The sequence below is a fragment of the Danio rerio genome, chromosome 8, assembly GCF_049306965.1.
Source record: "Danio rerio strain Tuebingen ecotype United States chromosome 8, GRCz12tu, whole genome shotgun sequence".
Taxonomy (NCBI): domain Eukaryota; kingdom Metazoa; phylum Chordata; class Actinopteri; order Cypriniformes; family Danionidae; genus Danio; species Danio rerio.
Window position 1 is genome coordinate 34,600,416 of NC_133183.1, and position 17,099 is coordinate 34,617,514.

Here is a 17,099-nt window from a genome sequence, read left to right on the forward strand (position 1 = left end):
AAATATTTCCGGTTAAAGGGTTTCAAAATAAAAGTTTAGACCGTGTATGAATAACGTTAATTTTCTTTCTTTCTGTTTTTTTTAAAGATACACTTTTACTTTTCTCATATATATTCATTTTGAAATGTTTTAAAATATAAAAGGCACCTGAATAATTTATAATATAAAGAGATTTGCTGTGAAAAAATGTATGACCTATTATAAATGCGTTTTATTATTATTATTATTATTATTATTATTATTATTATTATTATTATTATTATTATTATTGTTGTTATATATACATACATACATATATACATATACATATATATATATATATATATATATATATATATATATATATATATATATATATATATATATATATATATTATATGTATATGTATATTTATTTCCAAAAATTATTATAAATTAATTACTTGAAATAATGAAGATAAATGTAAAATAAATAGTCAGTTTTATATTATTATACAATAAATAATTAAACACGCCTGTAAAAATAAATTATGGAGTTAAATAAGTAAAATAATCTAACAAATACAAAAAATGTTTTTTGTAAACAATGATTTCCAATATACCAAAATATTCAACAGAAATGGCAAAATGTAATTTTATAGATATGATAAAAAGCAGTTTGGATCAAGGAAAGATGGTGGGTATATAAATGGTGGTTTTCTGTTTGTATATAAATGATCTACCTGAAAGTTGCAAGGAGGTTGGTTGTCAAATGTATGCTGATGATACAATTATTTATGTAACAGCAGAAAATTCACAGAAGGCTGCAGAAATGTTAACTAACCAACTGGTCTGTATTTCCAACTGGCTGAAGGACAACTGTCTAACTCTAAATTACAACAAAACAGTTTTAATGTGTTTCTCCTCAAAAAACAGAGCACTAGACGCTTTTAAAATCCAAATTGACCAAGAGGAAATTAAGGAAGTGAGTGAATTTAAATACCTAGGTGTCATCATAGACTCTAAGCTTAAGTTTGATGCCCACATCAAGAAAATGTCTAAGGCCATTAAGACAAATTTAAACTGTTTTCGTATGATAAGACCATATATTTCTCTTAAAGCAGCGCAAATGTTTGTGCATGCTATGATATTTTCACGTATGTCTTATTGTCCAATAATCTGGGGTCAAGCAACCCAGTCAGTTGTTAAGCCTGTAATATCTCTTTACAAACAAACTTTAAAAGTAATGGATCAGAAACCAATAAGATGGCACCATTTTCAAAATCTTAAAAAATATAATTTGTTAAGTTTTGATAGTTTTTTAAAGTTTTCGTTTTTAAAAACCATGTTTAAGTCAAGTGTATACATGGTCTTGCTCCTTAAGTAGTTTGTGAGTTAATAAATAAATTCAGTAGTGATGGGGCGAAGACTAGAGGGGCAGTAAGTGGGAATTGTAGAATCCGCAGATGCAGAACCGCTGTGGGTCAGTCATCCTTTTCAGTAAAAGGTTCACATCTACGGAATGCCATGCCTGTTCATTTAAAGTTACAATCCGAACTCCCAGTTTTTTCTGTAAAGCTGAAGGAATGGTTGAAATCTTTACAGCAATGTGAACATTAAGCATTATTCTTTCAGGTTGGTCCCATTTACATTTCTCTTTATCCATATGGACTTGCATCTTATGTTTATGGCTCTGTAAATATTGTAAATGTTTGCTGTATTGTTTTATTCTTGCCGTTTTTATTATTATTATTATTATTATTTATTTATTTATTTTTTAATTATATTTTTTTTATGTAAAGCCTAACCAGGGACGAGGGCTGCAAATTAGCTTTATGCTATGCCTTATGTACACAACATCGGTTATCTTTGTATAACAATGTCAAGTGTATTGTCCCTGTAAAATAAACAAGCAAATAAAAAAATAAAATTCAATAAGACAATGAAATATGCCTATATTTTTATTTACATCAATAAGTCATTTAATTGTGATTAAACAAATACTGTAATGAAAATGATGAAAAATATTTTAATGACTGGCTAAATACATGAGGAAATAAACAAATGTCAAGTAAACAAATAAATGATACAAAATAATGTCACTAACAGAAAAATATTATTTTCCAAATATATAAATATATTTATTAATAGGCTATTACATTTACGTCCTTCAGTATGGCCTTTGGGCATAAAGGCTGAATAAAAGTTAAACTCAACTATATTATGTAACGGGACATGTCTTCCCTATATTTCATATAAACAGCCCATATGTCTAATTGAATAAACAAGTAAGCTCATAAATTGACCATGTTAACAGAATTCAACCCAAGACCAATGGGGGGTGCTGTTAATACGTATTTAAATGCAACCTAGTTAAAAAGAAATGACCGTCTGTTCATGTCCTGTGAAGTTCAGAATCAATTAAGGTCGATGTTCACGAGGATTTCTTCCTTTATAATACACCGTCATGCTTTTTGCATAGTTTTGTTATCACAGTCGTGAAACATTCGAATTACAGTGTGTTTCAAGGACAGATTAAATGATAGATACTAAGAAAGAAAATAAAAAAACGAAAAAAAAAGCTAAAAATTGAGCTCACAATATAACAAGGACAGAATTCCACTGTGTCGACCCCTGATGAATAAAGGGTCTAAGCTGAAGGAAATGAATGAATGGTAACTGGTAACCACTGACATCTATAGGAAAAAAACTATGGAAGCCAATGGTTACCAGATTCTAACATTCTTCAAATTATCTTCTTTTGTATTCAAGAAAAAAATTAAATAAAATAAAAATAACCCAAACAGGTTTTGTGACAAGTGGCAGATGAGTAAACTATGACAGAATTTTTTAGGAACTATTGCTTTAATAGAAAATGTATATTTCTAGATAAGCTAAGCTAAAGCCTGAAATCTGTCTGAAAATAAATATGTGAAAATAAATATATGAAAATCAATACATAAAATCAGTAAATACAAGGTTTTGAAACTCTAAATCAGGCCAAAACAGATGTTTACCTGCATGGGTGGTTGCTATAGGTGGTGGTGCATTGACAGCTATAGGCTTAAATGTACAAGGATGAAATCATAACTTACTGTGAGTCAATTAAGAAGACCCCCGCCCTATCATGAAAGACCTGTCTACTTTAAAATTCCACTACTTGTAGAATAATTTAAAAAATGCATTTTATCGTTTGACCTGATGCGTTTGGGTGTAAACATTTAAAAGCAGCCTTTGATGTCCCTCCTCCATGACTAACTGAGAATGCATTAACCCAGATTTTTCCAAAGGCCAAATGTTGCTTTTAACAGCTACTTAACACCATGGGAATTAAAAAAGAGGATGTTTTATTTACATCAGAGACCAGCAAGAGTGAAAAATAAGATAATTCCTTAGCTTTGTGCGCGCATTCCCTTATAATAAATTATTAACTAAAAATAAAAATATGCGCTATAGGTGTGAATTAGTTTTTGCCACTTACATATTTATCACACTTTATTGTTTCAGATCATCAAACTAGTTTAAATATTAGTCAAAGATAACACAAGTAAACACATTATGCAGTTTTGAAATGAAGTTTTTTCAAATTAAAGGAAAACAAAATCCAAAACTACATGAATATGTTTGCCCCTGTTACAACACAATACTACTCTGGTTTATCATACCAGAGTTCGATTTCTCTAGCCACATCCAGGCCTGATTGCTGCCAAATCTTGTTTGAAATCAAGAAATCACTTAAGAAGGACCTGCCTAAAGTGAAGTAGACCAAATTATCCTTAAAAGATATATATCATGGTGAGATCCCACCAAATTCAGGAACAACTGAGAAAGCTAATATCTAAGATCCAGCAGTTGGGAAAAGGCTATAAAATAGTTCTAAAGATTTGGGACTGCAGCCACTACAAATGGCAAAAACTTAGAACAGTGGAGAATCGTTCCAGGAGTGACCGGCTGACCAAAATTACCCCAAGAGCACAGTGACAATTCATTCAAGAGGTCACAAAAAAATAAAAAATAAACATAAAAAAAAATCCAGAACATAATCCAAAGAACTGGAGGCCTCACTTGCCTCAGTTAAGATGAGTGTTCATGACTCCACCATAAGACAGGAAATGGTTTGCATGGCAGAGTTCCAAGACAAAAATCACTGCTGAGCAAAAACAACATAAAGGCTTGTCCCAGTTCTGCGGGAAACATCTGGACTTTTGGGAAAATACTCTTTGGACTGACGAGGCAAAGGTTTAAACTCTTAGAAGGAGTGTGTCCCATTATGCGTGCCTTAAAAGTAACACCACATTTTAAAAAAAGAACATCAAACCAAAAGTGAAATGTGGTGGTGGTAGTGTGATGGCCTGACACTGTTTTGCTGCTCCAGGACCTAGAAGACTTGCTGTGATAAATAGAACCATGAATTCTGCTGTGTACCAAAATATCCCAAAGGAGGTTTGGCCATGTGTTCATGACCTCAAGCTGAAGCGCACTTGGGTTCTACAGCAGGGAAATGATCCAAAGCACACCAGCATGTTCATGACTGAATGTAAACAAAATGAAGGGTTTGTAGTGGTGTTGTCAAAGTCCTGACCTGAATCCAATTGAGAGGCTGTGGCATGGCCTTAAAACAGCTTATGCTTAAAAACCCTCCAGTATGGCTGAATTACAACAGTTCAACAAAGATGAGTGGGCCAAAAGTCCTTTGCAGTGCTGTAACAAACTCATTGTAAGTTTTCAAAATTGCTTGATTGTAAATGTTGCTGCTAAGGGTGGCCCAACTAGTAGGCAAACACTTTTTCACACAAGGTGTAATTTTGTATTCCTTAATATTAAAAACTTAATTTTGAAAACTGCATGATGTTTTAAAATATTTAAATTTGTTAATATATTTAAATATAATAATGTATATATCTAATATCTAGATTAGTTTGATGATCTAAAACATTAAAGTGTGACAAACATCAATAAATAAATAAATAAATAAATAAATAAATCAGTAAGGGAAATCAGTAACACCTTTTCACAACACTGTATATGCAGATTCCACTACTCAATTGCATTGCATTTCATTGCATTAGAAACTAACCAATGGAATCAGCTTGATGGCACAGGCAACCGTGAAAAGCAATCAAAGACCTAAATGAGGGTGTATTTGTAAAACTGTACAGCTAATTAATGCTTTGGGTTCATATGAAACTGTGAGCTTGATATAGCCAGTAACAGATGGTGAAGGGGCCGGAGTCAACCACCAGAGTGCCAAATACAGTACGCATTGCTTGGCAGTTTTGACTGTGCATGTGTGCATAATCTCAGTATTATTATTATTACGAGATGGCTTTCCACTAATCATGGAGCCAAAAGGTACCATTCACTCTCAAGATGCTACTGTAGGAGGTGTTATGAATGAAGTAGCTTGTTCAGGAGCAACACACCATCTGCTGCTGTTTTAGAATCATGCCATTATTATGTTAGCACAGTGTTAAATCATAATGATTAGCATGTTTCCAGCAAATTAGAGAAAACATTGCTTTTATTTTGTGGCTTAAATGAATCCGTTAAGCAAAGTAGCTACACGATTTACTGACCCAAACTACTAAAAATATTAACAATCACTAATTATTATTATTATTATTATTATTATTATTATTATTATTATTATTATTATTATTATTATTATTATTATTATTATCTGTAGTAGAAGACATTCATTCCAGAGAAACTGAAGGCTGAAGGGTTAACGGCAGGCGGTGAGTTTAGTTTGTCCAGCCTCTGGAGAGACTTCGAGTAGAGAACAGTCCCGTCTGAAAGAAGGTTACAGACACCCAGAGAGGCAGCAGGAGGAAAAGCCAAACACAACCTGACAGAGAGCCATCTGTGAATGAGAAAGACAAACAACAGCTCGGTGAGTCTCATGTGACGTTGACTTTCATTGAAAAACATTGCGTTAACAGACACTGCTGAAGGGCTTATGTGACACGTAGCTTGATGGCAAGATGCCCTCATGTACCGTTAAGGAAACAACCAGTCATCTATCAAGTTTCACCGCTGAAAAGTTTAAGCTTTCAGTCAAAGATGTTTGTAAACCAGAGGTATGTTTATTTACCCCAGTTATATTTAGATGCTGTCCTAGTTTCATCGATTTGCTGTGATGGCCGGCGTTCTCTGTGTACCTGTCAAACGCGTGCACGTTTGCGTTTGACAGGTACACAGTGCGTTATTAACGTTTGAATGAGCGTACAGTACGTCGTTTCATCGAAAGCCTACAACGCTCCTATTTTGTCCACTTCGTATTATAAGAAACGTGTAGCCTAGTAGCTATTCACAATTATTTCTTAAAGACATTAACTTCGGCATACAACAAATAAGAGATTCATTCATTCATTCATCACCTAGTGGCTTTATTTATGGTCTCCACAGTGATATGAACTGCCAACTTATCCATCATATTTAAACAGCAGATGCCTTTACTGCTGCAACCCAGTACAGGGAAACACCCATAAACACTTATTCACACACATACACAACGGCCAATTTAGTTTATTTTATTTAAATATCCTGCATGTCTTTGGATTGTGGGAGAAACCAGAGCACCCGGAAGAAACTCAAACGAACATGGGGAGAACATGCAAACTCCACACAGAAATGCCAACTGACCCAGCCAGAACTCGAACCAGTGACTCTCTTGTTATGAGGCGACAGCGCTACCCACTGCGCCACCATGCTGCCAAGAGATTTATTACATTATTATTATTTTTTTTAGTAGCCGTAGCATACAAAACACACCCTGTACATGTGTGTGTAGGCTACTACAGCTTCAGAAAAAAGAGAAATAACATTAAAAGAACACTCAAAAACTCTCACGTTCTCTGCATTTACTAGATTAGGTGTGGGGTTTGAGTAAAATTTTAATAATTGTGTGATATCACATTTTTTCCATTCATTTTCTTTTCGGCTCAGTCCCTTTATTAATCAGGGGTCGCCACCGCGGAATGATCCGCCAACTTATCCAGCATGTTTTACGCTGCAGATGCCCTTCCCGCCACACTCTCACATTCCCACTCATACACTAGGGACAATTTAGCTTACCCAATTTACCTACACCACATTTGTGGGGGAAATAGGAGCACCTGGAGGAAACCCACACGAACATGGGGAGAACATGCAAACTCCACACAGAATGCCAACTGTCCCAGCTAAGACTTTGAACCAAGGATCTCCTAGCTGTAAGGCGACAGCGCTATCGACTGCACCACCATGCTTTCTTCCATAAAAAAATAAAATAAATAAATTGTCATGTAGAGTGTTACACACACATACACACACAAACAATAAACTTGCAAGATGTTTTACTTTCTAAATAAATATCATTTTACAAAAAAAACTAAAAAGATTAAAATAACGATAAATTGCAAATTCAGTGAAACTGAGAGTTTTAAAGCGCTTTTAAAAATGACATTTTTAATTTTTAAATTTGAATATTACTTTATAAACATACACCCATGACTGTTGCTTGGCAACCATTCCACTCAGTAGTGAGCCTAAATTAGAAACTGTTATAGTTGCTTTGTTTTATTATGTGAAAAATTGACATGTTTTTGGAACTACTTTATAAAAACAAAAAGCCCAAAGAAACCATGGTGTACACTGAATTTAGAACTTTAAATTTGTAATGTTTGTGTGAACTAACCCTTTGACTCCAAATAAGTACTTATCTATATATCGACTTATACAGTGAAAAAAGACAATAATTTTTCATTTTCAGATTTATTATATTTTTGAGAACAAATACGTGCTATTTAATTTTACCTTTGAACATTTTCTGTTTTTTGAATATTATTTATATCAGCATTACAAAAGACATTGTGATCTCTAGATATTTGTACACTGTAAAACCCAAAAAGTTAAGGTATCTCAAACCATTTGTTCAAAAACTAATCCAAATGAGTACTGTAAACTTTTGAGTAAATTAAGCAATTTAAGCACAGTACAACCAAATAAATGAAGAGAACTCAAACCGACTGAGTACTGTAAAACCCAATAAGTTAAGGCAACTCAAACCGTTTGAGTAAAAACTAATCTACAGTATATGATTATCGTGAACTTTCACCATTTAAGTTGAAGTCATGAGGTATTTAATTAACTCATTACCTTCAACACTGAGTTCAAAACTCTTTTCAAATGAGTAGAATTAACTTTAGGTCAATTTTGAGTTAACTACACTCAACTCATTTGATAAAGTCATCTGTTGGGTTTTACAGTGTATCACATATAACCTCAAATAAGACTAAAACAATTGATTGCCTCTGTTGTACCTATGCCTTTCACATCTCAAAGCAACATATACACAATTTTTTAAATCTTTCATAAAGCAAAATAAAGTTAATAAGCCAAAGATTACAGCATATTATGCAACCACAGGTCATAAAGTTATTTAGGCCGATTTAAGGAGATCATTAGATTTGCAGCTCGGTGTTGCATTGAGACTATACTGTATATCACAGCTTGTTTTAAATGATCTTTAAAGGAGATAATTGTATTTGAAACTATTTTATTATATTCTGTGCTTTCATTTGAAACATTTTCCCTGAGTGTTTTCCCTGTGATTACTAGATCAGAGGAAGATGTTTGTTTTTCCTGTAGCCTGGAGTTATTCATATCAATGTTTCATTTTCATAGCTTTTTATGTTTTTGATTTGCTGCTTATTTATTTTTTTGCATCTGCTCACGGAACAAGCAAAATTTTTATTGTTTGAAGCGTACTGTAGCTAAATCTGTATAAGTGAACTCAACAACCCTTAACCAAATATAGAATCCTCCAGACTGCTTCTAACATAATTTGACTAATGCAGTTTGACCCTGGTTCAGGATACTGTATCGATGCACTTGCAGTGCTGCCAAAGGAATAGTGCATTGTGCCGTCCTTACACGGGCTCAGGGAGAAAATCGTTCTCATGAAAGTCAAGTGTATCTGCAAGAAGAGTGTGCGGTCAGCAATTCCCCCCACCCCTCATCTCTCAGTGGCTCTATCAAGATTGCTAGACTCATGACACTGTTATCATCCAATGCAGTCTGACCTTGTTGCTGTTTGTTCCCGCAGTGTTTGGAGGTTTCTACCGACAACTAGATCTTGGCGAACAGGAGTTGCTGCTTTGAAAAACAGAAGGTGTGAAGAAGAACAGGCCTAGAGAGAAGCAAACAATGGTTACTAGGAGAATGTGAATGCCTTGCAGACTGGGACACTCAAAAACTGCTTATTTCCAGCTTCCACATATTTCCTAATGCAATCGGCGGTGGTGAATCTCAGCGCTTTTATTCTCCAAATGATTTATTCGACACTTTTTGCCATTTTAGCAGTATTTGCTCTCAAAATTACCTCAATAATCACAGCCAGGGATCAGTGTTATTTAAGATTGTTCAGATTATTCTAGACTGTTCATCATCTACTAGAGAGAATTTGTCAAAAACAACATTTACCAGAGCATATTCTATCAGAAAACCTTCAAACAGGACCAACTCTGCCAGAAATTTCAACTGAATGAATCCTAAATGAAGATTTTCAGCCAGAACTCAGTCTACCAGAAGGTCTTCTACCAGAAAAAAAATGACAAGAGCAAATTCTACATGACGACTTCGACCAGAACTAATTCTACCCAAATGTCTACATGAATGGATTCCGCTAGTTAAGATTTAACTAATCTGCACTTCTCTTTTAATTCCACCAAACCTTTCATCTCAGCTGCCAAGACAACTAGAGCAAGGAATCTCCTTTAAGAGTCACTCAGAGCTAACAAGACAGGGAGGGAGTAAAAAGACGGAGAGAAGAGGGAGGGCGAGTGTAGAGCCAGAGAGAATTGGCGCTTAAGTGTGAGCAGGAGAGAGCACACAGAACACGGCGAGCGTCTCTTATAACCACTGGCATTTAAATACATTCAAAGCCTTATTTTTTAAATTGAAGAACCAAACAGATCACGATCAAAATCTGACACTATTGCTTCAGCATTCAACGAAACGCATGGGCTTTTATTTGAGGAGCAACAGTTCTAAAGGACTCGTCAGAGGTGCTAGTTATTGAGGATGGATTTTTAAGAGTCTTGCTTTGTGAAAAGGATTCTAATAGTGACTTTAGACCTTTAAAGGGCTCAGTAAGTCAGCAAGAACACGAACATTTATGCTGGATGGATTTTCTTGGATTTGTTGGCAGTGCTGATTTGTTTGTCACTTTGTTGGTGCTTTTAAGTCTCTGAAATTCTGCCATAAGGAGAAACGAGCTGCTGAAGGGCTCAGGTACGGGTCAGTTTCACACTGGACCACACAAACTGTATCTGGAGGAGGTCTGGCGATCATGGGCAAATCAAACAGCAAGCTCAAACCGGAGGTGGTGGAGGAACTGACCAGAAAGACCTACTGTAAGTACTTTCCGACTATATTGTTTGATTGTTTTTACACACTTACCTATAATTTTTTTGTGAACTCTGAGGGTGTTAATTATGCTTTTGTTGAACCAATCTGTTCACAAAAAACAACATATTTATTGAAACAATTATATTTAATAGCAGAATGTGTGCAAAACTCAACATGGTGGACAGAAAATTCCACTAATTAGGGAACGGCAATGAGTAATAAATAGCGAAAGATTTATAGCTCCAGCCACTTTAATGAAGCATGATAGATTGTATGGCTTGTTTCATATGCAAACAATTATCTGTATCTGAAAAGGTGTTAACCAAATGGCCTACAGGAACTCAAGAGTTGTGAACCAAATAAACCATTTGGGTAATCTCTAAGGTCATATTCCTTGTTATAAAGTAGTGTCTCACAGAAGACAGACGAGTTATCATCACTACTGAGGAACTGCACTGTTCATTGTCTTGAATAAAGTCTTCACCCCTTAAGAACTTTGGTCAGCTTAGTTATTTTATGTATTAGAGTCATCTAATACATTGGCGATCCACCCGAGAACTGTTTAGCCAAATATAGCAAAATCTAACAAGCCAGTCAATCTATATCTACTCTGACAATACTTATTTGTATATTTATGCATATTTTTGTAGGCTTTATATATGTTGTTTCTATTGGTAAAACCAACAACTTTAAATGAATAGTTTTGTATTTTTATTTGGTCACACTTTACAATAAGGTTCATTAGTTAATGTCAATTAATGCATTTACTAACATGAGCAAACAGTGAACAATACATTTACTACTGTATTTGTTCATGCTAGTAACGTTAGTTAATGTAAATACAGTAGTTCATTGTTAGTTCATGTTAACTCATGGTGCATTAACTAATTTTAACAAGCATGGACTTGGATGTTAATAATGCATTAGTAAATGTTCAATTATGATTAATAAATGCTGCACAAGTGTTGTTCATGATTAGTTCATGTTAGTAAATGCATTAACTAATGAACCTTATTGTAAAGTGTTACCTTTTATTTTAATTATGTCATTTGCAATGCTTCATGGACTTGTAGTTCCATCATTGAAGATGTTGTATGTTGTCTTAAAATTTTAGTCGCTTTGTATTTTGTTCTTTGATAAACTTCTAAGCTTCAAATTGAAATATAGAGTTTTGGTGTTTACATTGTAGCTGGTTGGTTTGGTTAATGGCTTATAAATAAGTAGCAACCTTCAGTTGTCCTGCAATTCATTGACAGGCAGAGACTGGCTCCAAAACCGATGTACATGCCCACATTGCCCAGAGGTAGAGTGTCCAAATTAACAGAAAAAGTAATTTAGTTTACAGCCTGGTACAAAAAAGTGCTTTGTTTTCTAAAAATGTGCGTAAATAACTTATTGACTCAAATGACTGTATATTAACCTTTAAATTTCTGCATAATCAAGGTGCGGGGCAGCATGGTGGCGCAGTGGCTAGCATAATCGCCTCACAGCAAGAAGGTTGCTGGTTCGAGCGCTGGCTGGGTCAGTTAGCATTTCTGTGTGAAGTTTGCATGTTCTCCCCTTGTTTGTGTGGGTTTCCTTTGGGTGCTTCAGTTTCCCCCACAGTCTGAAGACATGCGCTATAGGTGAATTCAACAAGCTAAATTAGTTGTAGTGTATGTGTGTGAATGTAAGAGTGTATGGGTTTTTCCCGTTGTTGAGTAGCGGCTGGAAGGGCATCCTCTGTGTAAAACATATGCTGGATAAGTTGGTGGTTCATTCCAATGTGGCGACCCCAGATTAATAAAGGGACTAAGTAAAAAAATAAATAATAAATGAATACATAATTAAGGGCATGGTCATTTGAGTGAAACTTGTCTTCTGCTAGTCATAAACTAACCTCAGCTAGTTCCAGCCACTAAACTTGACCATGTTTGTGCCTTTGCTTTATTGTTTATTATGCAGTCTATTGCTTTTTTATGTTATATTTATGGCTCAGTGGTTAGCACTGTTGCCTTACAGCAAAAAGGTTGCTGGTTGCACGTTCTCCCTGTGTTCGCGTGGGTTTCCTCCGGGTGCTCTGGTTTCAATAGGTGAATTAAATAAACTAAATTTTCCATAGTGTGTATGGATGTTCCCAGTGATGGATTGCAGCTGAAAGGGCATCCGATGTGTAGAACATATGCTGGATAAGTTGGCGGTTAATTCCCCTGATGAATAAAGGGACTAAGCCGAAGGAAGATGAATGAATGAATGAATGAATGAATGAATGAATGTTATATTTATATTATATTATCCATCAAGTTATAATGCTTGTTGTGTGATTATTAACAGACAGACCTTTTTTATTTATGTGTGATACTCTATTATTTTACTTATGTATTTATTTAATTTATTTAAAATAATTTCCTAATTATTTATCTGTTTATTTTTTTTAAAACTTCACTGCACCTCATAATCTGACAGACAGATTAGCAGTAGGCTGTATAAAACAGCCATGTTATATCGTAGCGTGGCATTTAATAGAATGCTTAATGTTTTTAAAAATGCTTCAATAAACCTGAAAAACGCAATAAAAAACTCAATAAAACATTAGCAATAAAGCATAACCGAGCAGATGTGCACAGAATATGAACTCCACACATTTAATTAAGAAAATCAATATAAGGAAAATAAACAGAGTATAGCTGCACCCACATTCTGCCTTTTTGCACATTTTTGCACAGCCATGCGGTCGATAGCTGGCTCCACCCACTTTGGGGTTCAAAAATGCTCTTCAGAAACGTATGGGTTACATCAGGAACACTATGTACAAGTTTTCTACATCTACTTGTAATACTAAAGAAATAACGAAAAGTTTCAGAACAGGGGCAGCATGGTGGAGCAGTGGGTAGAACAATTGTTTCATAGCAAGAAGGTCGCTGGTTCGACTGACTGAAGTTTCAGTTTCCCCCACAGTCCAAAAACATGCTGTACAGGTGAATTAAATAAGCTAAATTGGCCGTAGTGTATGTGAGTGTTAAGTTCGGGCTGTAAGGGCATCTGCTGTGTAAGACATGTGCGGTAAAAGTCGGCGGTTCATTCCACTGTGGCAACCCTAGATTAATAAAGGGACTAAGCCGAAAAGAAAATGAATGTTTTAGAACCAGTGCTGCAGGAAAAAGTGTCTTCTATAAAGAACATTCTGCTCAATTAAAAGGTTTCACAGATGTTAAATGTGCTTAATGGAACATCTGATGCTACTAACAAGCCTTTATTATATTAGTTAATGTGATAAATATTGTTTATAGCCTATTTGAATGGTGTTCACATTTCATATTTAAATTGTTTCTCCTCACCATTACTATAATTTCAGTCTTAGAGTAAAAAGGCCATGTTTGCTATTTAAGGCTCATTTGTTATTCTCCGTTATTATTTTGGGTCTAGCACAAGTGCTAATTAGTTAGGGGAAAATAGGCTGATTTGTTTGAAAACAACATTTTTAAATCACATTCAAGATCCTGTGGCATATACGATGTATATTTTATCAGAGAAGATCACAATTCTCATGGCATCTCAAAGTGTGATTAGCCGAAGCCTGGAAGTCAGCCTAATCAGCATGTTTTAAAAGCCCTCCAATTGGGACTCAAGCTTTATGAATATGCAAATTGGCCAATCTTGAGATCTGCAATCAGGCTGGTAGTTGCCCAGAGAGATATCTGAAAGTGGTTTGCTCTCTGCCAGTGAAGCAGATTGGGTTTCCATGGATGCACAAGCTATACATGTATACGTAAACACAGTGAGCTACAGTAGGTCTCGCTTCTAAAACTAGTGCAGTGAAATGACAACAGTGTGGGTAATGCTGAGAGCACAATTCACTGCATGCTTTGTAGGTATTTGCTTTAAAAAGATTCTTCATTAATTTGCTGTCTAATTGGGTAGAATGTAATTATTGTTACATTATCCAATCTTGCCTTAGCAACTGTTTCCATCTAGCACATTATCAGACATGTTTTGTTAATTCAAATGTAAGTCATGCATGTTTAGGTCGTTTGTTTACATACATTGTTTATGGAGTTTTTCAAAGATGTTGTAAAATGTTATAACTAGGGAGGCAGGGCCTTAGTGAAGTAATGCCAGAAATATTGTCTATATAATTCATGTTAAATTTGTTGTGTATTTTACACTTTATTTCTATATGTAATGTATTTATTCCATTTATAAAATAAAGTGTATAAAAACAGCATTGTACAATTAATTACCTTAATTACCTTAAGAGTAAAAAAAATACCTTAATATAGAGTATATAGTCTGATGAATCAGTTTGCTACACCTTCATAAACTGAAATTTAAATTTATTATGAAGCTATACAGTATTATATTTGTGCATATACATTAGATTAGTCAGGACTACGCTTATCCAAGAAAATAACTTACAATAATGGTCCAAAACCTAGTACAGTCAAATTTATATGTTATAAAAAAATATTAAATACAAATTTGAAAAAGAAGAAAAATCAAGAGAAGCAAAAAAAATAATAATTTAGTTCAAATTTTGTAGGTTGTAATTTTTTGCAAAATTTTGCTTGGATTTAATTGTATTATCTTTCAGGTTCTAAATATGTTTAGTGACAAATAATATTTTAATAAATATAATAAATCTGTTTTGTTTAAATGCACTAAAATGCATTGCCTATGTTCACTGAGAAATGGATAAAAATATTCATTTTCAAAATGGGGTGTACTCAGTTATGCTGAGCGGCGAGCACTGTACATACATTACTTAGCATTTAGTACACCCCCTATTGAAAATGAATATTTCATTCATTTTCTATTCAGCTTAGTCCCTTTATTAATCTGGGGAATGGAATGAACTGCCAACTTTTCCAGCTTATGTTTTACGCAGCGGATGCCCTTCCAGCTGCAACCCATCACTGGGAAACATCCATACACACTCATTTACACACATACACTACAGACAATGTGGCTTTTCCAATCCACCTGTACCGCATGTCTTTGGACTAACAGGGGAAACCGGAGCACCCTGAGGGAACCCATGCAAACGCGTGGAGAACAAGCAAACTCCACACAGAAATGCCAACTGACCCAGCCAAGGCTCGAACCAGTGACCTTCCTGCTGTGATGTGACAGCTCTACCTACTGTGCCACCGCGTCGCCCCTAAAATGAATATTTGAAATTTTGAAATTTCAAATTGAAATTTATATTTTCAATATATTGTTTCAGAAAGGAATGACACGGTATCGCAGTAGGTAGTGCTGTCTACAACAGCCCATTGATAAAAAGCATTTTATGGACCTTATAATTCATGTGCAACTTCCATTGATATTTTGACGTTAAAACAACTAGTAATGCTGCTTGATGTTAGAAACTGATATTTTCTTATTGTGTTATTCTACTTTTTATAGTCATGAAGACAACTGTTTGTTGAGCAGGTAGTTTGACTGTTTTCTGCTGTTTATTATTCATATAGTCATTTCTCCCATAGGCAACTAAATCACAACAACAAAATTGCATTGCATTGGAGAATAAGGTCAATAGTATATATTAATATAAAGTGTAATGAAGAGGGGTGTACTCGTTTATGCTGAGCACTGTATATAGTAAGTACCAGAAGAGTTATGGGACATACTACTTTCATAATGTCATAATTGTCATGCTCAGTGGAGCATACTGTTGCTTAGTTACATGCATCTTGTCACAGTTTACATCCTCCAGATTTCTTTATATTTAATTGCCCACCACATTGGAGATAATTAGCACATTGATGCCGGTTCCTGGTCTTTCATGTGGAGAACCCTCCTTATGAAAAGCAAAATGATGCATTTACAACTTGATGACGAAATGGTCACCTTGGATTTAAAAGGTTCTACGTATCTGACATTTCTGTCAAAACAGAGTTATATTCTTATTTTGTTATATTCTTTACTTTTGTGTCCAAAGTTGTCCATGATGTTGGACTTTTTGTTTAGAAAACATGGTTGTTTTATCACTTTTTCTATATAATGCAAATTTTTTAAAGATCAATTTCTCAAAATGCAGAAAGGACAGGGTTCTTATGGGAGCTGGAAATCCTGGAAAATGCTTGATTTTTAATATAATCTTTTCAAGGTTAGAAAAGTGCTTGGATTTTGGACAAAGTGCTTGAACCTGCTTGAATTTGCAGGGCTTAAAATTGTGACTGTTTTGGTTGCATATGTGCACAATTTTGTCTATGTGACCTCAACTTATATTTGGGAGCATTTGTGCGAGTGCATAAATTGTTGTTGTGCGACCAGTTTTCATTGCAAAATGTTCACCGCATGCGCGCATTTATGAAGCTAAAAATAAGCCAAAACAATCTGAATTTGAATTGTGTTCAATTGAATTATTAACAGTTGTAATTTAATAATACTGATTATGTCCTATTAGAAATGTTTTGAATTTGTATTTTTTATCTTGATTATTGAACATTTGAAATTTAAGACAACTTCATTTTTTAAGTCAGATTTTTTGTATACATATTTTCAGACCTTAAACGACAATCCAATGACTGTAAAATAATAGCAATGCACATGAAATATCATGAACGACTGGTCATGAAAGTTTGATACTACACCCAAACAAAATCTTACTGTAAGCTCATTTCTTAAGATATCAACTTTAGATCAAAAGAGACCAAACTTAAAAGCATACTTCATCGAATAACTAAACTTTTTTTAAATGTATTTTTTAATCATTTTTGGGTAAATCATTTTTGGGTAACCTTACCCAAAAACTTGGATTTTTGGGT

General features: G+C 34.5%; 1 protein-coding gene across 2 annotated transcripts in view; it reads left to right on the plus strand.

Annotated features, from left to right (window-relative positions):
• Positions 1-5,732: 5,732 nt before the first annotated feature.
• Positions 5,733-17,099, plus strand: part of ncs1b (neuronal calcium sensor 1b) — an 87,692-nt gene continuing 76,325 nt past the window's right edge. The window contains exons 1-2 of one of the 2 annotated variants that reach the window (XM_073909460.1): positions 5,733-5,851; positions 9,047-10,355. In XM_073909460.1, the coding sequence (XP_073765561.1) occupies positions 10,292-10,355 (64 nt within the window). In that variant the 5' untranslated portion in view covers positions 5,733-5,851; positions 9,047-10,291. 2 annotated transcript variants of the gene reach the window in all.